Genomic DNA, 25,158 nt, shown 5'->3' on the forward strand with positions numbered 1-25,158 from the left:
AGCTGGTCCTGGGCAAACAGTGTGTTTTCAATACCTCATTTAATCCCGACAAGGAAGCTGTGTGGTGGGTACCATTATTACGCCCATTTAACAGGATAGGGAAACTGAGAACTCAGGAGTGTAAGTGACTAGCTGGAGGTCAGAGGTTACACAGACTAGGAGGGGAGACTGGCTACACCCCGGTACTGTACCACTGCCCCACAGGCCTCTAGTCAGAATCTGTGCCTTCCCCACTTCCATTAGAGCACACGATGGATCAAACAGGAAATGATCGGTAGTGCTGTCACACTGGATGTGGTTGACAAGATAAGGCTTCTACACCTATTCCCATATTACCACCCACTTTCACATTTGGGACACACTGGGGGCCAGCCCAGCGCACACCTATTTGGGCAACAGCAGCAGGACTAAAGGATGCCTGTGTCTGCCCATTACATATTTATAAGGTCACCCGGCCTTGCCTCTGACACAGAAGTTATTAAATGCTCGGGAGCCATCAGGGTTGCGCTCAGTGCCCTGAAACAAAGGCAAAAAGGCTGCCAGACCCATCAGAAGCAGGAACAAAAGCGTTTAATTTCTGAAGGAGCCGGTTGGGAGTTACCCTATAACTGGGTGCCCAGTACACATAACCAACTGGGACAAAGTAGAGAAACAAGCACAGAGGGAGAAAAACAAAACAAAACACAAAACAAAACCAAAACCAAATCAAAGCAGGTTTTTCCCCAGGATCCAGAAACAGCCCTCTTCAAAGCAGCATGAGTTGGGGGAGGGGGGGAGGACGATGCACTAAGCAAAGAGAGAATGGGTTACAACGTTGCAGAATTTTCTTCTATCACTGTTCTTCCTTTGTATGAAGTTGCCAAGGATCCATCTCTTCTCCTTACATCAGCAAACACAGAGCCTGCAAGCCTGCACCCTAACTTTTCCCAGCCAGAGCCCCAACAGCCAGATGTACTGGGAGGGCACCCAGATCCCTTGTCTCCCAAACATAATCATTCCAATCCAGGCTGGGGCTGCCTGGAAGTCAACATTCACGGCACATTAATAAGAAACATCTGGCCACCGAAGAGGGTTGACACAGCGCAGGCGGGCAGTGGTGGATTTGTGGTTGGGACCCAGAGTTACAGGGACTGAATTAAAAACACAATTGGAAAACACCAGCTAGTCCCAGGAATCCTACACATGCTGTACTGAGCGCTTGGAAACACTGTTGTGCCTAAGTTGAATCGTTTGGGACAGTGACTTAGATACACAGAGGGTGGGTGCAAGGGACCCAAAACGCTCACATCAGGAAAATGCAAGCTGAGCCCCCCTCTCCTGCATCCTCAGTGTCTGGCCACCACTTCCACCTTCAATATTTGTAGCAGATGTGGTCCCACTCTTAAAGGAACAGCCTTTGCATTCTTTCCATGTGACTTACAAGTGAATTTCAAAGGCAGAAAATACACGTGTGTGCATATATACATATACACTGACACATATGTGTAGATTTCCCCCTCTGCATTGGTGTGTCTTTAGGAATTCAATTTAAGGCATCCTACCTCCATTTGTGCAAAGCGAACCCGGGGCACTGGTCACCACAGGCGTTACATGGCTGGCCTCTCTCGATCCGCCCCAGTCCGGTCAACTTCAAAACAAAAAGACAGCACAAGCATGTTTCCACCACGGAGGCTCCCTCTGAAGCCCCACTTGTGTCCCAGGCAGGAATGCCTGCCTCCTCGGATTTAACTCAAGAGCTTCTCTCCGTTGTGGGGGACTTGGGGCGGGGCGCTACCGGTGCCCCCAGGGTGGTCTCCCGCCTGAGGAAGGGTATGCGGACCCAGGCGGGCTGCCTCTGGCGTGGGCACTAAGCCACCAAGAAATGGCCCTGGCTGGGGCTTTGTCTCCCCCAAACACCTTGGTCACGGGTTTCTAAGAAACAAAAGCAAGACCTTTCTGCTCCCCAGAGTTCCCTAGAAGCAACCATCCCGAGCTCGCCTAGGACCAGGTTGGTGCCCCCGGAAAGGGGGCAGCACGGGACACCCCCAAAAGACAGCACCAAAGTCAAGTCCGCAGCTAGAGCTCCAAGAGGCTGGACGCTCGAGCTTGGGTGGTAGGATTCCGACCTGCCTTAAGGGAAGGGGCGAAGGAGGGGGCCTCTTGCGACGCCCCCGGACGGCGACACTTAGGGCCACGGTTCCCGGTCTGGCTCTCGCCGGGACTGGGGATCCGGCCTTAACCCCTTCCGCGCCTTCGAGAGTCCCCGCGCGCCCCGGCCGCACCCCCGCCCTCGGGGCCGGCTTACCTGGGGCCACAGGTGCGCGGCCGCCGGGCGGAGGGAGGCTGGGCAGGGGCGCTCGCGGCGGGCCCGGGGTACCCGGAGATCCGCGCCGCTCGGGTCGGGGACACTCACCGAGCGGCTGGAGAGTCTTTTCCGGGAGCTCCGGCTGAACATGGCCGGGCGCCTCCTGCACGCAGCGCCGTCCGTCAGTCCGTCCGCACCGCGGCCGCGAGGGCGGGACGCCTGGGCGGGCACCCCCGGTGTCCGGTGGCCTGCCTCCGCCTCGCGGCCCCCGGCTGGCTCCGGAGCGCACGCCTCCTCTTCCTCCTCCTCCTCCCTGGCCTGTGCCTCTCGCCCTCCCGCCCGCAGGTCCCTCCCTCTCTCCCGGCATCCCCCCGCCCTCCCCGGGCTCGCCCCGTGGTCCCCGGGCCCTTCCCATCGCTCCCCTGCGCCCAGCTGCGCCCGTTCTCTCCCTTCCCCTGCTTCCCGGCCGGCCCACCCGGGCTGAATCCCTTCACCTGAGCCCGCCCCCAAAGGCCCTTCCCTCATCCTGACCGAGGAAGTTAGGGGCAGGGACCACTTCAAGGCCCCCTGATGGGGATGGCGGTGGAGGGATGAGGTTGAGGGTTTTCTTTTTTTAATTAAAGTATAATTCACATACAGTAAAATTCACCCTTTTTAGTGCACAGTTTTACCAGTTTTGAGCAATTCATACAGACTTGCGACCACCAGCACAATTAAGATAGAGGACAGTCCCATCACCCCCTAAAATGGGCAATTCTAAAAGTTTGTACCATGCATGGAATCTATTTAGAACTCACTAGATGTTGCTGGAGGAGGAGAACAAAATATGCTTCTATCTACTTCTACAGTGCCTGGAATATAGGAGCTGCTCATTAAGTAATTTGATTAATTGACCACAAGCTTTGAAGCCCCGGTACCTACCTGCCCATTCTTTTCCATCACTAGCTAGTGATCTTCCCCAATTAACTCACTTCTTTGTGCTTCTATCTCCTTATCTACAACAAAAGATGTAACTGGAGTCCTAATCTCACAGCACTGTTGAGAGAGAGAACTTGGGACACCTACAGTTTTTATACATATTATAACAGGTATAAACTTAGGGCTCATTAAAGATTAGCTGTCAAAAAAAAAAAAAGATTGCAAGCCATGGTGTCTGCTTAGGTTCAATGTTTCAGCTCAAACACCGTGTTCCCTGAGAGAGCATTCCTGACCCCCGTCATGAGGTCTCACACACACTCCCTCACACTGCATGAAGCATACGTGGAAATGATCTCCTTTACTTGTTTATTTGCCCTCATCCAAGCTTGCCTTGTTCACCTCAGTAGCTTTACAGCCTAAAACAGTGCCCCGCACACAGTAGATACTCCATAAATATTTGTCAAGACACTCCTGTCATTGTCAAAAAGATAATTCTCCTGGCTTAGTGTTTTTCCAGATGAGACACTGTACTTGTGTGAAGTAAAGCCGTTGGTCTGGGGTGACGCAGCAAATTAGCGGCAAGACCAGTCTACCTCTACCCCAAAGAATTAGGGCGACACAGCTTAGATACTCCCTGTGTGTGAGTATGTATTAGTTGACAATCTTCAGTGCCCAGAAGGCAAGGTTTGGCTTGAGTTCCAGGCCAGAACTAGGGTGAAACGAGTGAGGTCTTTGCCTCAGGAGAAAAATTTACAGGGGTGCCAACCAACTGAGGAATCAAGATTTTTACGCAATAATTAAAGAAATAAAATTAATGCAAAAAAAGTCCATGATGAACAAATTATCAGTGTTTTAACACAAGATGGGATCCTACCCTACACTTTACACATCCCTGCCCTCACTCTCCTCGCCCTAATCCGAGCCCTAGGAAAATGCTCCCAAACTCAGTGACCTAAAGGACAAACACCCCTATGCTGCACGTATCTGTCTACCCACTGTCCCTCAGTAGAGGGGACACTTGCAGAGAGTAAATGTCATGGCCCATTCATTCTCTTTATTTGCCCAGGCCTAGCACCAAGTTTGGCTCGTTGCAAAAGCTCCACATTTTGTTAAATGACTTAATAGAAGGCAACAGCTTTGGCTGGGGGTGGGGGGAGGGGGTGTTAGCAATTCAAACCCCAGGCTCTAATTAGGATGCTCACCTGGCCCTCTCAGCGGGGCTGCCGCACACCTGGCTCTGCACGTGACCTTGTAACTGGCAGAAGCAGGTCCGGAGGGCAGTGTTCCCAACGTGGTTATTGCCTGTTCGTATGTTAATTACGAAGACGTTTAGTAAAGGTCAGCAAGGAAACTGGTGCATTACAAGTTTCTAACAGATGGAGGAAATGATCGCCATCCAGAGGGAGCAGCACCTTCCTTTCAAATTCCCTGGAAGGAGCCACAGGGGCTGGTGGGAGTAGCCCTGCCCCACATCTTGCTCCTGGATAGATGTGGGTGGGGAAGGGGGCGCCCTGGGGAACGTGGTTTGAGTGTTTCTGGACCTTCACTTTTGTTATTGGTCAAAGGGGAAACAAGATGTAAGTGGTCTCACACTCCACTTGTGAACAAGCCACACGACAAACTCGATTCCACCTCACAAAAGAGGCGCCAGCCAAGAGGCTTTGCCCTGCTACCAGTCATAAAAGCATCTCCTCGTGGACCAGTCCCCAAGGTCCACCTTCTCAGAGCAGGAGCCCTCGTTCCCTGGGCTTATTTACACCTGAAGCTCACTTAGGAGAGGCAGTATCTTACTTATCTATTCAACAACCACTTTATCATGCTTAGGAAGATAAAGCTTAGTAACCCAGTAAGGAAAATGCATTCTCACGGTCAGCTGTGGGGGAACAGTAGGCAATTTTATTTTCCTTTATCACTGACTTTGCCCTTCACAGACATCTTTGATGTATCTTCCTGCCTCATCTCTCAAGGCAATACAATTCCTAATGGAACCTGAAGGAATCCCCATCCACAACTATTGACACGGGCAGGTGCCTTTGCTATAAGATGAAGCAGAAAAACAAAACCAGTCTAAGCTATTGGAGGTTAACTAGTCTTAAAATATATGCATCAAGAAACTGGAAAGAAACACACAAAACCTTAAGATGGACTGATAGTGAAATAAGTTGTTTTTTTCTTTTTGCCTTTTACATGTATTTCCTATGATGAGTATGTGTTCATTTCATAATCAGAAATGTAAAATTATTTGTCTAGATTGAGAATTGTACCTTTATTGCCTGAAGTCTTCTAACACCAGATCTGGGTCAGGGGTAGCAAGGAGCTGTGCGTCTCCCCTTCCCTTGGTCTATACATGCCTGTCTTCTGTACTTGGGCTTTTCTGTTTTTTCTAAGTCTGTGACTGTTAAATTAAGCCAGGTGAAACCTCTGATGCCCTGGTCCTACACACCTGCAGCAAACCTTGCGACTATGTCCACACAGTACTTTCTAAGACAGGAAAGAAGAACACAGTATCTCAGCACAGCCTCACCTACGTGCACATTTCTTTCTGTTACCTACTAGAAACAATTCCAAATGTCACAACAGGGGTAAAATCTCCCTGAACAGCAGCCAACACTTAGATTCTCCATCAAAACATCCCCCTAATCAGAAATCTACAAAGAGTATTTTGAAAAAGACTGTAATGCCACGCATGGTTGAGGGAGTCGCAGGAAGTGATGATTCTTTCTCTGTAGTGCGATTAAAGGAGACTTTTCTCTTTCTTCTCGACGCACACACTTCTACAGTCTACAAATTTTCTTGTATGAGCATGAAGCAACATACATAATCAGAAAGAATTAAATCAGGAAAGAACTAGAACAAAGAGACAGTGTTGGCAGGCTAAATATTTCCCAGGCCATTAAATCATCTTGAATTTATAAATATATCCTAATAAGTTTAAAGCAAAAAATACATGAACCGATAAAAAGCACTACGTTAAGCAGTATACATCCTTCTCTCTGAGAAGCCTTAGAATTCTACAGAGACGTTGGCCCAGCTTATCCTAAAAATTGTATTACCAGAAAAGCGCACATTAAAGGAGAGTCATGACAGTGTTATTTCCAAGCAGAAAAAAAAAAAAAGACAAATCACAAATGATCTGAATACTTAACATTAGAGGACCTGTTAAATAAATAATGGTACATTCTTCCCGTAGAATTCTACCCAGATGTTAAAATGAAGTTGGAGCAAAATGGGAAATGTCTATGAATACTGTTCAATTTGGAAAGCAGGTTATAAAACAGCAACAGGAGTTCACATTTGTAAAAGATTCGGGGCACCTGTTATGCTTTCAAAAATACACATATATTTGAATATTGAAAACTCCAGGGACTATAACAAAAAATATTATAGATGGTGATCAATTGTTTTGGGGTTTGAGTTTCAAGTGACTTAATAGTTTCCCTTTTGCTCGTCTAATTTTTATAAAATGAGGGTTTATTCCTTGTATAATGAAGGTAAAAATATAAAATACATAAACAATTACATTTTACTGTTCCAGAAGGTTTGGAGGTCCTAAATGGTAGAATATAGATGACTTTTTTTTTTAATCTATCCTGTTTCTACAAGAAACATGTATTATTTTGAATTAAGAAACACTTTAAAAACTTGAAAATATAAGGGGTTCTAAATAGGCATAACTTATTGAAGAAGGAATTTCAGGTTTTATATCCTTGCAATTTTCTAAGTTTACATTTTTGTAATAACAGAAAAACACGTTTTCCCTTCTTCTGACCCTCCTCTTCAATCACGCATTTGAGGGTTTACAATACCATGCTCCTCACGTTCCCAGTGCCCCCACAAAAGCACAAGGATGCAAGGCTGACTTTTAAAAATAATCACTTACATTTGTGTAGCAATCTACTGTTTGCAAAGTACATTGGTAAGTATCACACTGGAACCCCAAGACCCCCGGGAAGGTCAGAAGAGGAAGCAGCCGCTCCCTGAGGTGGCACCATTGGCTCACACCTTGTGCTGTGAAGACAGGTGGTTCCAGGGGAATGAAGCCCAGCTTTGTTATCCTACACTTTAGGATCTGTTCCTGCCTTTGGGATAGCTTTCTAGTAAAGCGCTCTCTCTCCCTTTCTCTGCCACTCATTCGCACACCCACAAACACAGAGTAATGTTCAGGCACCTCCTGTGCCCCGGGGTGGGAGGTGGGTGCGTCCAAGAAGGCACCTTTTAATTTACCCGAAGGTGCACTTGAAGGGCCAGCGCACTTAGGAAGTTGAGTGGACATATTTCCCCTCTGACTACCTTTGTTTCCACGTATTCCCCTGCTTCTCCTCCCCGCTGCTCACCTCTCAAGGCTGCCCCTTTCCTTCAGCTCAAAAGTGGTTGTTGCATCGTTTTCCTGCAGTGCTTTCTGTCATGTAATTAGGAATCATGAGAAGGAGAGAGAAGGGAGCTTCCTGGTACCCATTTCCCCTCCTGTCGTAGTCTGTGTTTGAGAAGCATCCTGCAAACGAGGCTATCAGATTGACACAGGGAGCTGATATTTCTCCTCGATCCTAACTCAAAAAGGAAGTTCTAACTCCCTTGTCTCTCCCTCTCTCTCCCTCTTCCCCATTGAACAGCCTCTTGGTTTTACCAGGACACAGAATTACTCAGTGGTTCTCAGCCTTTCTAGGCTTAGACTCTCTGATGGAAGAATTCTGGAGGGCTCACTCCAAGGGATTAAAATACTCAACACTAAACGGGCCAGCAATGCAGACAAAGCAATTGCTCCTATAATACAAGAATGGTAGCTGTCCTTTCACTGGTTCTTCCACACTAACCAGCTTGGATAGAACAATGTGTCTCAAACTTGGCTGAACACTAGGAATGACTTGGGAAGCTCCTAAGAACCCCAGTGCCCAAGCCACAGCCCAGGCCAATTATATCAGAATCTTCCCGGGTGCAGCCCGGGCATTAGCACGTTAATAACTCTCCGTGTGATTCCAACGTGCAGTTACGAAGCAGAACCATCGACTCTGCAACTCTTTAGGCCAAGGCCTCTCACAGGCAGCTTCGTTGGCTGTGGTTTGCACCTGCTATGCTTTTTTTCCCCCCAGAAGCTGTGCTCAGCTCTGCACCCATTGGAATAAACCGCTCAACATCCACGTAACAGGTGAGAACATATAACTAAAGGGGACAGGTCCGGGTTTCTAGAGCGCCTTGCGTTTGCTGTGCCTGGATACAGACAGCCAAGTTGGGGAGGACAGGACAGAGCCAAACTCGGCTCCAAAGGAGTAAAAGATTAGGAGGGGGCGAGGGGGCGAGGGGACGGCGAGCGAGTAAGGAGCATCTCCTTGCTGGCTGTGAACGCAGACTACTGGGGGAGAGATGTGCCTAAGGGGGATTATTCAAGGGGAGTGCTGTACAGTGGCTGATGTGGTCCCCACCCCGAGGCATAAGGAATCTTCCAGAAAACCACAATATTTGCACCTGAGCTTCAAGAGTGTCAATCACAGCAACACTAATTATGCTCACGGGGCAGCGTGCATGGGAGCACCTGTGCTGGGCTCGGGGCACCCTGGTGGAGACCCACCGGACTGGGGTTGGGTTAAGGCTACCAGCCAAGGCAGCTTCCATGTGCGCTCCACCAAGACTTGTTCAGAAGCCTCTCGGAGCACAGAGGACAATCACCTCCACAATGTTAATGAAAGAAAAAAGAGCCTCCAATTCCCCACAAAACGGCATGGATTTCACGTCTCCCATTTACCGTCAGCTTCTCAACAGACACATTTCTTCAGAGGCCCAGAGCTAAGTCATCATTTCAGTGAGGCAGAGATTGTTTTAGTAACAGCCTGATCAAATGGATCAGATTTTTCAAGGTGTCAACCAAACGGCTTCTCTTACCTGCAATTTTCAAGAGGCTTTTTTCCCCCTCTATAACAGCAGCCCCCCCTCCACTGCCATTAAACCAGATCTAATATCTTGATAAGATACTTGCCTAATTCTTTCCAGCTGGGAAAGTTGCCGCTTTTGTCTAGCCCAGCAGTTTTCAGCCCCGGCTGCACACAGGAATAATCTGAGGAGTTATTTTCTTTCACATGTCATGTCTGGCCCCATCCCAATCAATTAAATCTGTATTCCTGGGGTGAGACTTTAAAAATGGAGAGTTTTAAAGCTCTCCAGGTGAGTTTAAAGTCCAGTCGGAGTGGAAAACCTCACATTCTCTTTTTCCATGATTTCTTTGCTCATCTGTTTAGATCCCCCGTCTGTCTGCCGACTCTGTCATCCTCATCCTGTACTCCCCCACCTCCCACTCAGAGGAGACGACAGTACATCTCGTCTGTGTAGGTGACACAGGACGGCAACACAGATCAGATCACCACCTCTGATTCCTTGCTCTTCAAAGGTGATGTCAGAGACCAGCTGCCTTGAAATGACTACCTGGAAACTCATTTAAATTACATAATCCCCCTAACTCAGAATTCGCATTTAAACAAAATCCCTAGGTGGAATGAATGCACATTGGTATTTCAGAAGCACTGTTCTGATGAACATGTAAGCCACATCCTCATTACAGGGCCACCCTGAAGCCCCTCCTTGATGCCCCAGGATTGGAATTAATTGTGTTCCAAACCCTCAGTCCCCCAAGGTGCTGACTTCATATGAATCCTAAATGCTCCCGTAGACGCGGGTTCATTACGTCCTTGCTGCAGCTCAGTGAGGTTTTTTTTTAATTATTATTATTATTATTAATTATTATTATTATTATTATTATTATCCCTAAATGAAAGAAAATAAGCCTTGCAGAATTGACATAGTTTGTCCAAGCCAGTAAGTGACAGAGTGGGGATTTTGGTGGAGGTCTGTTTCATTCCAAAGTTGGTTCTCTTTACAGTAAAACAGATGTCAAGGTGCGCCTCCCAGAAGCACACTGAGTGGGAGAGATTGACTTCTGCCATCCTAGCCCTTCTCGCTTTGCACTGGAATTTGCTAGCTTCTCTCTCTGATGATACCAAAGAGACTGAGACCAGCTGTCCTGCTCCAGCGGTGAGTCATTGTCTCACCTTGGAAATGACCAAAAGGACCCTTAGATGAGGGTGTTCCCGGCAGTGCTGAGTAGCCTCCAGAGAGCATGGAATGTTTGGCCCCTTTTTGGCAGGACTCTCCTGGACATGGAGTTCATTTCCTCTTCAGCAGAGAATCGGATCCCCTGAGTATTAAAACTTATACTTGTCTTTCGTGTTCTCTTCTTCAAGCCAAAAATCATCAAACCAGATGGCCTTTTCTCCGTCGTGTCTGGGACATACATGCACAGTTTAGAATGGTTGTAAAAAAACAATTGGAATTTGACTTTGAACAGAACCAAACCTTCCTACTGAGCTTCTAGGTGGGGTCAGTGTGGCCAAGCTGCTAAGTGAACCTACTTACTCTCTGGACCACAAAGCCACCTCTTCCATCTTTAAAACAGGATAATCACTGCCACAGACTAGGTGGGAAACTAGATCTCGGCAGGGGCCCCTGGCATTTCTTGAGCTTGTAAAATGGATGAGTAGTGGACTGAACTGTCCTTTCTTCATAAAGGAGGTTGCCAAGACACGTGTCTGTATTAGTCATGGCAGCCCAGCTGGTCAAACAGTAACTCTCACAGGCCAACCCAAAGAGCTGTTTATTTCTTGTTCATCACAATCAAAGGGGTGGGGGAAGGGCATGGGGAGGGGTGGAGACAGGGGTTGGGGGAGGGGGAGTATGCTCTGCTCCACCCAGACACTCAGGCCAGTGATTCTCACACCTGCAGCTGCCATCTCCCAGAGCCACACTGTCCAATAAGGCGAGTCACTAGTCGTAGTGTGCTATTTAAATGTATTAAAGGTAAACATTCACTTCCTCAGTTGCACCAGCCACATTTCCAGTGCTCAATAGCCACAAAGGACTAGAAACTTCTACAATGGACAATGCAAAATGGAAGCTTTCCCTCATCCAGGAAAGTTCTACTGGACCGCTTGCTCTAAACTTCAGGGCCCCTCACTAGGTTGTCTGCATCTGGCCTGCAGGCAAGGAAGAGGAGAGAGTGTGGAGGGGCCGGTGAGGAGGATTCAGATCAGGTGTGGAAATGGTGGACCTATTCCGTCCAGTTACAACTGTGGAAATGCAAGACCAGGCCCACCTTTCTGCAAGGGTCCTGGGATGCCCGCTAGCCCTGTGCCCAGGAAGAAGCACCGAATCACAGACACGAGCAAGGCCTCGCGCACCCTGGGCCCTGCAGCTTCGTCAGATGGACAGTACTCCATTTCTTGTGTTTCCGGCAGAACTAGCCAAGCTTCGAAGGAACACTGCCTTATTCTCAATTGTTGGAGATGCTAATTCTTGGTGAAGGAAATGGAAGTTAAGGTGTCAGTGAGAGTTGACTCTCAGTTACAGGAAATCTCCGACCACAAGTCAGCCAGTTCACTTGCTGGAGACAACCTCATGGCACTCATCCCCTCAATGGCGGACCAGGTGGAAAAGATACTCTGTTTTTATACTCTTCGTTGAGGTTGACAAACACATTCTGAAAAGAGCCAGAGAGCAAGCATTTGGGGCTTTTCAGGTCATGCAGTCTTTATCACAACAACTCAAGTCTGTAATTGTAGTGCCAAAGCAGTCAGGGATGAATGAATGTGCTTGTGTTTCAGTCTATTTTTATTTAAAAATAAAAACAGGTTGGTAGGTTGAATTTGGCGTGGAGGCTTAGTTTGTTGACCTCTGCTCTTTCACCAGGTCCTTTTCACTTTCTAGCCAAATCGCCCTTTCTTCTCCCCAACCTCCTCTCCGGAAGACAATGATACAAAGGAAAACGGAGACAGTGATGCGTGCTGTTCTGCCTGCTTCCTGCTATGCTGAGCACTTTACTTGCGTTCGCTGATGTTCACTTAATTCTTACAACCCTTTAACTTAGATTTTGTGATTGCTCCATTTTACAGGTGAGGAAGCTGAGGCACAGAGAGATTGAGTGACTTGCCCAGTGTGACACAGCAGGTAAAGGGCAGAACCTGGGATCAAAAGCCAGGTTTGGCTGACGCAGAGGCTGAGAGTCTAAATGCATGGTGTGTATCTCACTGTGAGTCACTGGGGTGCAGAGCAATACTGTTTAATATCTCCCAACACGCTAATCAGGGAAGAACTTACCCACAGACAACACCAGAGAAGGGGAACTACATCAGGAGATAGAAAAAAAATTAGACACCTATTGGTAGTTGGTGGGACTTATTTGTAAATACCTGTGACACTTGGGGGGAGGGGAGGTTGGAAGGAGGAGGAGGAACTATGTAAACTATGGAGGGGCCCAAGATCTTCAATGGCAGTTGGAGAAAGTCACTACTGTGATGACCACAAGACTTATTAGTATGCCACGGTGACCAGCTTTAGCCCAGCCCCATCACATGTCATAACAGAGAAGTTTATCTTTGACATCATCTTCTCCTTTCCCCAGTTCCTGGCTTAAAAAGAAGCAAAGCCATGATATTGGGTTTGGAGAAACAGGTCCAGGTGGAATGGAAGGAAGGGGGAGAGATTTTTGATGGTAAGCTATTTCCTGGGCTCCCCTTTGTTGTGAAAAGTCTGGGTAGTGGACAAACCGGAGAGAGGAGAGGACCGACAGGGGTAAAATCAATCTACATCAGTCTACCCAGCGTATTCCTGAGAACGGAGGTAGAAAAGAGCCGGAAGAGGCTGATCTTGGGGAGGTGTGGGGATGTGGTGGTGACTGAGAGCTGAGGGGTATTAGAGAATCAAGAAGGAAACAGAAAAGGATTTTGAGACATGTTACCATGGGTAATGAACTGTACCCCTTACAACATTCTTTGGGAGCTGCAGGGAAAACCCTAAATTACCATTATAATTATTTTTGCTTTTGAAGATGTGACCCTATGTAGAGATGGGATCTGGGAATTTTTATGTGCTTACAACATGCAAGGTGACTCCATTTTTTTTTTCACCTCTGAAATGGTTGGAAGAATCCAAGTTACAGGAAAAAGAGGATTCTAACAGGTAGAGATGCCCAAGAGTGGAATGGGCTAGTTCATGAGGTAGGGAATCCTCCTTCTCTGGAAGTGTTCATGTAACCATCTACTGTGATTTTGAAAGGAGAAATTTATGAGCCACATAGAGAAAGGGTTCTTCATCTGGCCAAGCATCAGAAGAACCAGAACTTTCACAATCCATAAACCCAGGCCCCATCTTTTTCTTGAATGGTGTGGGATCCTGACCCTTTATAAAGTCTCTCTAGGGGATTCATGGGTCTGGGAACCAATGATGTCAAGAGTTGGCCAAGGTGCCCACTACTGCCTTTTCCAAGTTTGACATGACAGCATCACCCTCCACAAACCTCTCCTTCATAAAAGGAGACACTGTAGAGATATTTAATCAATCAAAGCACATTCTCTTAAAAAGGAAGCGTGTCCAAAGGATCGCTCAAATAAATGCAGAGAATGAGAAGGAACAAAGTCACTCTGAAGTTACATCCTGCTTCTTTTTAGGTCTGCTGGGATGTTACTTTAGACACATTAAACTAGTCCACTTATTTATTTCTGTGTCCTTTATCCAGGTCTGTGGGGCGCCACCCTTTCTCTGAATTCACTCCAAAAACCCCCTTCAAGGGTAAAGAAAGTCAGATGGACAAAAAAAGAGAAAACAGGTTCTCAGGCCTGGCACAAAACTTCTTCTACAATCCAGGTAATCATGGCTGAGGGCTGTATCTGGAAAATGGTAAGTAAATGAAGTTTTTATACATGCAGTTCCAGGGTGAAAATCTGTAAGACAACTCCTTATGAAAAAGGCTAAGTTAGAAGAATTTTGCTGTGAACTGAGTGTATATATCTTATTGTGTATTTTCTGAGTGTGTATACCAAGGTTTGTATTTTTGATGGTTTTTCTCCTACTTGCGAAAATAATATATTGTGGAGAACATAAAACATTTAGAAAAACAGAAGAAGAAAATTTAAATATGCAAAATTCCAGCACCGAGCAAGAGCTATTTTAAATATCTCAGAGTATACCTTTCCAAATGAACACATATGCATATACATATATATGAATATATATGTACATGTAATAACTCGTTTTTAAAAAAATTGGAATCAAATTGCAGACTTCTTTGTAACCTGCTTTTTTCCACTTTATCTACCCTCAGCATTTTCTCACATTGCAAATATTTTTCCATAGCCAAGTTTCCAAACACTGCACAGACTCTCATGAAACCCTATTGTTGAACATTGAGATTGTTGCCAATTTTTGATATGATAAACAGTGCAACCTGTCCATATGAATATGATTTGAAAGCAAGACACACAGGTATAACAAGTAATGCCAAGTAAGAGTGACACTGCTTAAAGTCTCATGTTTTATTTATCCTCAAGCACTGGAGAGATGCTTCGTGATCAGATTAACTGGTTCAAGTGTGTGAACGCACCCAGCTCCTCCCGGGGAGCTGGTGAAATGCCGGGTCAGCCATTCTGGGGTTACAAGATGAGCAGATCCCTTCAAGGGCGCCAATGCCCTACCTGACCCTCTGGCTCCTGGACTTAGAAAACCTCTCTCATTGCCTCCAATACTACTGCTACTACTAAAGGGACAGAGGAGGAAAAGAAAGTGGATGGCTTCTGTCTAGGGCTGAATTGTGTCCCCCGAAAATCCAAAGGTTGAAGCTCTAACCCCCTGGCACTTCAGAAGGTAACTGTATTGGGAGATAGGATCTTTAAAGATGTAATTAAGATGAAATGACAGCATACAATAGGTCTTAACCCAATGTGACTGTGTCCTTATAGGAAGAGGAGATTGGTACCCAGACACACAAAGAGAAGACCATCGGAAGACACAGGGAGAAGATGGTCAGTCATCCACACCAAGAGAGAGCCCTATGATCCAGCAGTCCCCCTCCTGGGTGTATATCCAGAGGAAACTCTAATTTGAAAAGATACATGCATCCAATGTTCATAGCAGCACTACAATAGCCAAGACATGGAAACAACCTAAATGTCCATCAACAGGACTGGATAAATAAGTTGTGGTATATATAAACAATGGAATACTACTCAGCCATAAAAAAGAATAAAATAATGCCATTTGCAGCAACATGGATGGACCTGGAGATCGTCATACCAAGTCAAGCAAGCCAGAGAGAGAAAGAAAAATACCAGATCATATCACTTATATGTAGACTCTTAAAAAAAAAAAGGACATAAAAGACTTATTTACAGAGATAGACTCTCAGACATAGAAAACAAAGCTATGGTTACTAGGAGGGAAAAGGGGTGGGGAGGGATAGATTGGGAATTCAGGATTTGCAGATACTAGCCACTATATATAAAATAGATACACCAGGTCCTACAGTATAACACAGGGAACTATATACAATACTTATAATGGCCTATAATGAAAAGGAATATATATGTGTGTGTGTGTGTGTGTGTGTGTGTGTGTGTGTGTGTGTGTGTGTGTATAGTGTACCAGTTTTTGGTGCTTTGTTATGGCAGTTCTAGTAAACAAACAGGGCTTTGTAACTCTTCTTCAGAGAAATTCTGTTAAAAGAAAACCATTTTTTCCTTTAAAAAAAAACCCCAAACCACACTCCCCACCCCTGCTTTTATTCCAGGGGCATCCAACACACAAGAGCAGGCAGCTTTAGAGTCAGAGAAATGGGACTGACGTGAAGATTCAGGACTCAGGAGCTGAATATCTATAGCACTACCTTCATGCAGGGAGACCACAGCATCCTCATACTTGAAAAAAAAGATCATGATCCCTGTGATAAGGGATGCCCGCCTTTGGGAGGATTCGGAGCTTGACGGATGTGGAAATCACCAGCACAGGATGCAGGAGGTACTGGATGAGCCCTGTTAGCCTGGCCAACCTCATCTCTATCCCGCCAGCTAAAGTGAGTCGTGAGCAACCCCATAATTTGAAAAAGAGAATTAAGCGTGTAGAGCTTCTGGCTTTACGGCAGACTCACTCAGTTTAGCCCACACAATGTTTTTTAAAACTTCAAATTAGTTGTCAATATTTCAAAAATAGGAGATGCGACATGAATTCTGGATTTCTGCCTTTTTAAAGAATCAGAAGGTCTGACAGCACTGGGTTCTGTTCTCCTATGGTCGTGTTCAGCTGGGGACACCTAGCATCTGCCCGGCTGTCTGGCTCACTGTGGGTTCCGGGGCACAGAACACATCTGTCACCTGCCAGGCCCCGCAGCATTGAATTTGTAACTCAAGCCTTAATGTATAAACTAACTTTTATAAATAAAACACACACAAATATATTCATACATATGCAGAATATATGTATGCACATGTGTGTCTTAAGTCACATGCCTTGTGACTTTATTATTTCAACACCTTTTCCTTTTTAAAAACCCACTTTTTTATTGAAATATAGTCAATTTATAATGTGTCAATGTCTGATGTACAGCATCATGATTTAGTCATACATGAACATACGTCTATTCCTTTTCATATTCTTTTTCAGTAGAGGTTATTCTGAGATATTGAATCTAGTTCCCTATGCTCTACAGTAGGACCTTGCTGTTTATCTATTTTATATGTAGTAGTTTGTATCTGCAGATCTCCAACTCCCAGTTTATCCCTCCCCATCCCCTTTCCCCCAAGTAACCGTAAGTTTGTTTTCTATGCCTGTGAATCTGTTTCTGTTTTGTAAGTTCATTTGTGTCGTTTTTTAAGATTCCACATATAAGTGATATCATATGGTATTTTTCTTTCTTTTTTTGGTTTACTGCATTCAGTATAATGACCTCCAGGTCCACTCATGTTGCTGCAAATGGCATTATTTTATTCTTTTTTATGGCTGAGTAGTATTCCATAGTATAAATATACCACAGCTGCTTTATCCAGTCATGTGTCGATGGACATTTAGGTTGTTTCCATATCTTAGCTATTGTAAATAGTGCTGCTATGAACATTGGGGTGCATGTATCTGTTCAAATTAGAGTTCCCTCCAGGCTTATGCCCAGGAGTGGGATTGCTGGATCATATGGTAAGTCTATTTTTAGTTTTTTTGAAGAATCTCCATACTGTTTTTCATAATGGCTGCAGCAAATTACATTCTTACCAACAGTGTAGGAGGGTTCCCTTTTCTCCACACCCTCTCCAGTATTTATCGTTTGTGGACTTTTTAATGATGGCCATTCTTTCTGACTGGTGTGAGGTGACACCTCATTATAGTTTTGATTTGGATTTCTCTGATAATTAGCGACACTGAGCATAAAAATCCACTTTGACTCAGGACATATACCTCTGATTCAACAAAACTGAAATCTAAAAGCCCTATCACCCTGTATAGCCTGGAAATATGGGTGAAACTTTACAATTCCCCTAGTCTGATCTCTTATTTTATACATGAGGTCACATGGTTAGTTTACAGCCAAAAATTTAGCTTTGGAAGAGGGCTCAGAAATTATCTAGTCTATGTAAACCATCACTTGCGCTAGAAACACAAGAGATTTAGGAAAGGTTTTTGTAATCTGGTTCAATTTTCATAAGAAATAAAATAAAGGAAGAAAAAAACTCAAATATTTAATTAGTCATGTTAATTTCCTTTCTTCTCCCCCCAGCAATCCCCAAGCATCACGGAAATGCTCCCAAGTATTCCTAAAACAGGTTTACCTCCGCCCAACCCTGTAAACCTCTGAGCTGTCTTGTATTAGTTGCTAGGTAACTGAAGAAGATTTATGCACATCTATTGTTAATTTCGAAGACAGTTTTCAGCTCTGCCATAAACAGCACGAGAAGCAGACACCACACTTGCCTAAGAGAGAATCCTCTCGCCTTCTCTGAGACGAGGCATTCCAGGGCACATCTACAAGGTCCAGAAAATTCTGGTAAATTTCCAGCTGTCTGCAAAAACAGTTTAGCAAATCTGAGACATGTGGGCCCATCTCCAGTGCCCACTCGTGCCAAATCCATTAGACGTTCTATTCAGAGACCATCATCTGCCCTCTTAGTTCGCCTGCATGAAATCTAATCTTGTGCTTTTCTCTCCTGTCCTTCCCAGCAGCACCAACATTCAGTCTTGGAATGGAAAACTCTGTATCCCAGAAGCATCTGCAAAATTATTTCTCAAGCCAATGGTTTCATTACCTTTTTAAGGGCCCTTGTTAAGCACAAGTCCCATTTCTACTGGTTTGCATCACATATGTATGGCTTTTTATTGGCAAAGGGATGAGGGAACCCAATTTGTGTCCTGGCCTCCAAACCCAAGTTTTATAGAGATCACAGTTATAATGATCTTGTGCATTTGGGAAGCAGTTCATGTTTTACTAGACATTTCCCCGAGCATCCCACCGTTGGATTCCCACCATTGGATTCCCACCGCAACTCTATGAGAAGCCTGGTTGGTGGCATCACCATTTCAGGCTTAGACAACTTCCAGGGTTCAACAGTCTGCCAGCTGATGGTCCAGCTTTGTTGCTTCCTAGCTCATCCTGCACACAGGCTCCAGAGAAGTCGCTCTACAGGAGAAAGCGGAGTATGTCGATTTCAACCAGCTAGTGACACTACATCATTCACAGGATCCAAGTTCACATTTCTTAGCATGGAAGACGAGGGCCTGCGACATCCAGCCCCTGCCTACTACCTCTTCATCTCGCCTTCCATCATGCTCACCTCATGCTTTGCACCCCACCAGCCCTGCCTTTGGTACAGTCCCCTGCACGTCAAGCTGTTTCTTGCCTGGAGTCTTTGATCATACTGTATACTCTGCTTCCAAAGTATGTACTCCCACCACCCAATTCTTGCAGCATCTTCTCTGGGAAGCACTCTCTGACGCCCCTTCTCTACCTCACCCCTGCTGAGTTAGATGCCCCTCGTCAGTGTTCCCAGAATACCCAGTCCACAGCTCTATCAGTGCATCTGTGGAATCACTTTATAATGTTCTGTTCATCCATCTGTCGCCCTCACTACATGCTTGAGATTTTTCCAAGGCACTGTCTATATACCTCATCGCTTTCCCTTTGCCCTCCCCAGAGCCTAGCACGGTGCCTGGCCCATCAAGATCCTCACTGTGTTGAAGGGAAGGCGTGAACTGAAAAAGGAAAGAGATTGTAAGAGGGAGGCCAGTACTAGTATCAGCCTGATTCACAGATAAGGCAACCCAGGCTCTGAGAGGTTCAGCGACTCCAGGCAATGCACTTAGCAAGTGGAAGATCCAGAGTGTGAACAGGGAGAAAGAGCTTTAGAAATAATCCAACTCATCCTTTAATATAGTGGAAAGAGCCCCTGCTTACATATTTCCAAGGACGGGCGCTCACTGTCTCCCCCGGCAGCCACTAGCCTTGTAGGTCAGCCAGCCGGGGAGATGGTTCTTTCTTGGGGGGTGCCAAAACTGGTTTCCCCATGATACGCAGCAGCCTGATTCAACTTTCGTCTTCTGCTCTTAGATGTTTCCCCTCGGCAGAGCAAAAACCTCAGGCTTCCCATTATGTGGCTAAAGTGTCTTCCAGTTGCTCCTGCCTTCCTCAATCATCATCAAAAAAATGCAAAAATAACCAGATTCCTGGCCTGAACATACGCGCTTTCCCTGCACTATCTTATCCAAACCTCCCTGAAACACAGAAGAAAAACATATCTAAGATCGCACAGCCAGAAAGTCAAGGATCAGGCCTAGACCCCGAGGGAATCTACTCCAAGTTCATGGATTTAACCACCCCACAGTGCTCTCGCCTGTCTGAGCCTTTCAGCCATCCGACAGTGAAAAGCTAAGCAGATTAAAGGTACACAATTCGCACACTCTTGTTTTTTTTTCTTCTTTCCTCTAATACCAGCTTTATGGGCACCTGGCAGATCTCTGTGCTCAGAGGTTTGTTTTTCAAAATGACTTTCTTTCGTACCCCTCTTCCCTCCCAAGCCCCATCTGAGGAAAAAGATCACTGGGTTGCTGGCTCTGTAAATGCCGCACTATTCCCGGGGTGCTGCACCGGGACGAGCCAACTCATTAGTTGCAAAGCCCCAAATTAATCTTACATTACTGTTCCCGAAGGTGAAAGGTCATTTTTTATCTTCTTAGCTGTGTCCAGCCCCCCGGGATGAAACTGGATCTTCGTGCAGGCGGAGACCCCTCTCCCTACTGTACCAGCTGTTGCTGCCTTTCTTCTCTGTTGCGAGTGAAACTGGACAGAGAGAGCCGGGATTGCTTTAAAAATCCACAGATGGGTGTTTTTAAAGTAGGAGAGCTTTGTAAATCGTGGGGCAGAGAGATGACAAAGAGGTTGGCACTGGGAGTGTTGAAAACAGCTAGAGACTGAAACAGACTGGTCGGCCAGAAGGAAGCTGAGGCCAGCGGAAAGGGAAGTCCCTGTCTGTCCTCCAGCTTTGCGACCCCCCACTCTGGTGCCTCCTCGTGGCAGGACCTGGCATGGCACCATCTGGCAGGGAGAAATGGCAGTCCCGGCCACTGCATCATCAAACTGTGGTGACTTTGGGGCTGAGAGACAAAAGCTTAATAGCTGGCACCTAATAACAGCCGGACCTCTAACAAAGCCATGTGCTAAATTCGATCAGGCTGGCATGCAGAAGCGCTGGTGGCATGGTAGTGCTCTGCATTCATGGAATGGTCCAAGCTGGGTCCCAGCAGCCTCCCCAGATCATGAGAGGATGAGACATGGTTCCCAGGTTGGGCTGCCCCAGTTACACTGAAATTCCTCCTGGGTCGCCAGGGCTGGATCAAAGCTGCATTGAGGAAGGGAAGAAAGCTGCATTGAACGCTGCCGGCTTGTGTTCACAGTAGCCATTGTCTCATCCCTAAAGGTGTAATCAGAGCGAATACACTGACCAGTGTTTGCTTTCCCCAAACCGGGCCTCCTCCCAACGTTTTCTCCCAGCCCTGTAGGGAGGTTTGGCATTTAAAGGAGGGGGTGTGGTGGGATTGGGCAAGAGTGACGGGTGACCCTGCCAGGAAGGACAGAAAAGGTGGCCTTCTCTTTGTATCTCTTAAGGCTTCTACATGATACAAGCCCTGCAGAAAGCAGAGGCTGTCTTGCAGCTTTGGGGTCTGATACTGTTCAAATGAGACAGAAATTTGTCCTTTCCCAGCGTGCCGTCCATCAAAAAATTCCCCATGACTATCTTGGAGCCGCAAGTCATTCCTTAAAGAGAGCAGCAGCTAAACAGAGCAGGGAAAAGGTCAAGGTAGAAGGTGGGATTTGGAGGAAGAAAGCAAAATCTAGCCACTGCAGTTTTTAATTCAGCTTAATTTTAAATGATACCCAGCAAGAAGCTGAATGACCCCATGAATCAGGGCAAAGGGGTTATATTTATCGTGCGACATGCTCCCAATTCGCTCAAAGACAGGGGCACCGGGGCAGGAACCCTGCAGGCGATTAAAGCCCCGTGAGTATAATTGAGGACCGGGGCTGGCGAGACAGAACTGCCCTAAATCAAGTCCAGGTGCTGCCCCAGCTGTCGTTCTGGCCACTCCTTTTCACCTCCAAGTCGAGCTGGCACTGGGGAGAAGGACGGCACATTGCCAAATAGTAGCCTGCCAGTTGGCTGAAGCCACCTTGCCCATTCCAGCCTGGGAAGGGAGAAAAGTTAGGGACAAGGTCATGTTAAGTCTGGTGGCTCGCAAACGCTGTGTCCTGGGCCTCCCTACCTGGCCAGCTGGTGTCTGGTCCCTAGTTCTGGGTGAGTCCCACCCTTCACAGATGGCTGTAGACATGAACAGGGCTGGGTCCTGACTTAATATGGAGCCCAGGACACGGGTTTCTACATCCCTGTTCAGGGTTGGGTGTTGAGAGTCAATTGCTCTGCCTGCTCAGCATCGTTCCTGTCTCCTGGTAACAGCAGCATGATTTCCCCACCGGGGAACCACTGCTCCTTCACTTTCGGCAATTATGTCTCGGTTCCAGATTCCTTTCTTTCCCCTTCACCCCAGCACTAGGAATAGACTTCAGTCTGGCCCACTGCAATCAATTTTAGGATTTTTGTGGGAACCATCAGGAAGGAAAAGCTCTCTTCTGGGGGTGGTTGTTGGGAGAATAGCTCATGCATCACTCAACTATGGCCCCGACAAGTCTTCATCACGGATGCTGCCCCAGCTCGGGGTGCTTGGCAGTAAGCACGGAGCAGCACGCTGGCGGCTGTGCGGGGAGCTGGCATACTTCCACTCCCAACTCAGTCTATGGTCAGTGGGGCAGCTCTGTTCTCAACGTCCTTTTCTCCCCTCCAGGACCAGCAAACTACCCACGGTCCATTCTCATGGTGATTCCAGAAGTACAAGAAAAAGACAGGTGACTTTTCTCAGGGGTGGGGCTCGGGACTGGCACAGTGTCATTTCCAACCACATTCTTTGGGCCAGAAGAGGCCACCTGGCCACACCCAACATCGGAGGAGGATGCAGTCACTGGCGGAAGGCAGGTGCCAGATTGGGAGCCTTCGTGCCATCAATCACACGGTATAAGCCACCTCTCCTGGTGGCTGCTTTACCACCTGATGGGACAAGTCTACCTGAATGAAGCCAACAGAAAAGAGAGCAAGGGCAAGAGTTGGAGACTGAGACGTGATGGGACCACTGGAGTCCCTGAATCCAGCTACGTTCTGACCTCTCAATTATTTCATTGTTGAAGTCCGTTTCAATTGGGTTTCCATCATTTGCAACGAAAAGAGACCCAACTCATCTGTATTGCCCAGGAAACTCAGGAAGTCTGCAGTGTCAGGTCCAAGAGAGGAGTGGCAGGCCCCAAAGGGAAGGCAGGATCAAGCAGGCGGGTTCTGGAGGCAGAGCCCAGAAAGGCTGCCAGAGGCCGCCAGGCTTGGGTCGTGGAGCGGCTCACAAGGTGCCCACAGAAAGCCAGTGGGTGTGAAGGGAGCTGGGAGGACACTGCCATTTGATTGCTCTGGACCAAAGGACTCTATAGATTCTTGTTTCTCCAGCATCCGACAGAAACAGATGAAGCCTGCCAGAGGAGACCCGGCTGACCTGAGCCACACTGCCCACCCCCAAAGGAAGAACAACGTAAGTTCTGGAAAAGTGCCACCAGGACTTCTAGGATCGTAGGTACTAGACAAAGTCCTTGATCTTGTGATTCTGAAAAAGGAACCAAAGATTTCAGAGGAACAAGTGAGATTTCTGGCCTAAGAGGAAGAATCACAAGGATGCTAATATCTGAATTGCCTTGGCAACAACATTAACTACGGACATGACTATTTATTGAGAATAAGCCTCACGCCATGCACAGGACTAAGGAACTGACATATATTAGAACATCTAATCCCGTCAAGACGCCCAAGAGGTTGGTACTTTATCACCACTTGACAAACGTGGAGGATGAACTTAGAGCGGTTCCATCCCCATCTATGGTCCTTGGTCCTCGGGCTGAACCTCCGTCCTGCCCCCCAGCCCTCGCAGTTCACACCAGGCTGCGAGCCTCCCTGACCATGAAAATTCTCTTTGTTCTTTCTGACCCCAGAGCCCACGGGGACCTTTTAATGAATACTTCCTTCCCCTGCCTTTTTATAGCCTCCTGTTCTTTGAAATGGAGGCCCGACATCAGACTGGACAGAAAAATATCCTCTTTGTCAAAAGTTTTCTGGAGTCTCATTGCAGAGGCAGTTTGTGGTTTCCCTGGCCTGGCACCCAGCCTCCCCTCTTCTGGTTGAGAGCACCCAGGTTTCCTCCAGGGAGTCACCTTCTCCCAGGTGACTGAGGTGGGCCTGGCCCCACACAGGTGATCCTACACCCCTGCTGCTCACTCCAGGGCTGGGCATCTGGGCCTCGACTGGGCTGCCCATCAGTGCATCCCATGACGTCAGTCAGAGAGGCAAACGGTGTGCTAGGGCCGCTTACCTAAGCACTTCTGTGCCTCAGTCTTCCCCTCTGTAAAATGGGGTAATAATAATACCCCCCACCTCTGTGGGGCTATAATGAGGAAGAGTTAAGATAATACACGTGAAGAATGCTTTACACCCCCTCAACAAGACACAGTTGTGATCAGCATTAATCCAGGCATGGGCGCACTGTCCATCCAGGCTGATGGGAATCTTTGCTAGGATTTTATTGGGAAGTATTGAGCAAGCGGCTCTCTCTATTCCTTCCCCGCCTCTCTCTTCCTCTTTCCCTGTCTCTCTAGTGGGGATACAAGGCAGTGGGGTGCGGACCTGGAACAGCTAGCAGAAAGGAGATTGGAGACAGGTTTTTTTCTCAGCACCTGGGTCTGGCTGTGCTGCAGTCACCACTTCCCTGGACTTTCCAGGAGCAGGTGCCAATGGTTCCCTTTGTGGGGAAAATCAGTTTTAGACGGAGTTGAGGTGAGGACGGGGCAGCAGAGTAAAAGGGTAAGAATTGTTGGAATACCTTCAGACTTCAGCATCTTCTGACTTTTCTCTCCTCTCTTAACCCACAAGGCACACAGAGTAGTAAACTAGGACAGGGGAGGAGAAAAAAGGAACCTTTATGGTATTTAACTTCTCCCTCCCTCCGTGTCACAAGGCAGGTCCAAGAGCACAGCCACTTTGGTACCCACATCCAGGGATGAATCTCAGCTCAGCCATTCTCCAATTATGAAAACACAGGCGATTTCTGTAAATCCCTTGTTTAACCATATGAAATGATCATCTTTGTAGGTCAAGAACAGTAGAATATAGACAATTTCACATCATTCAACCTAACAGTTCCCACCTTGTTAGGATCAAATAAGATGACACAAGCGCAGTTCCTAGCACAATGCCTGACACTGAGGAAATGACTCTTAAGTGTTAACTGCTACGGTGATGGTGATGGTGGTGGTCGTGATGGCGACAATGGTGGTGGTGATGGTGGTGATGGTGAGGAACAAACAGAAATCAAAGGGCCGAGAAAGAGCAGCAGTTATCAGCAGCCATTTTCCAGCTTGACTGACAATTCTGCTTATTTTCCCCCAAGTCTTGCACTTGAGGGTTGGAGGTTTTTGTTTACACCAAGACAGGGAAGCAAAAGGTTCACAAAAGGAAACCAGAAACCTTGCGATC

At 46.9% G+C, this 25,158-nt stretch overlaps 1 protein-coding gene across 6 annotated transcripts in view; it reads right to left on the minus strand.

The window, feature by feature from the left end:
• The window catches only part of PRICKLE2 (prickle planar cell polarity protein 2), a 357,036-nt gene that overhangs the window by 309,490 nt on the left and 22,388 nt on the right, over positions 1-25,158 (minus strand). For 3 of the 6 annotated variants that reach the window (XR_012060699.1, XR_012060698.1, XM_072941620.1), the window contains exons 1-2: positions 2,393-2,542; positions 1,542-1,627 (exon numbers count right to left, since the gene is read on the minus strand). The exons of 1 other annotated variant lie outside the window; for it this stretch is intronic. Coding sequence is in view for 1 of the 5 variants with exons in the window: in XM_072941620.1 (XP_072797721.1) it covers positions 1,542-1,627; positions 2,393-2,434 (128 nt within the window). In the remaining 4 variants the exon portion in view is untranslated. Of the gene's footprint in view, positions 1-1,541; positions 1,628-2,284; positions 2,357-2,392; positions 2,543-4,404; positions 4,462-25,158 lie in introns of those variants that run through there. 2 more of the 6 variants (XM_072941623.1, XM_072941628.1) reach the window with 2 other exon arrangements.

Source organism: Vicugna pacos, chromosome 17 (genome assembly GCF_048564905.1).
Source record: "Vicugna pacos chromosome 17, VicPac4, whole genome shotgun sequence".
Lineage (NCBI taxonomy): Eukaryota > Metazoa > Chordata > Mammalia > Artiodactyla > Camelidae > Vicugna > Vicugna pacos.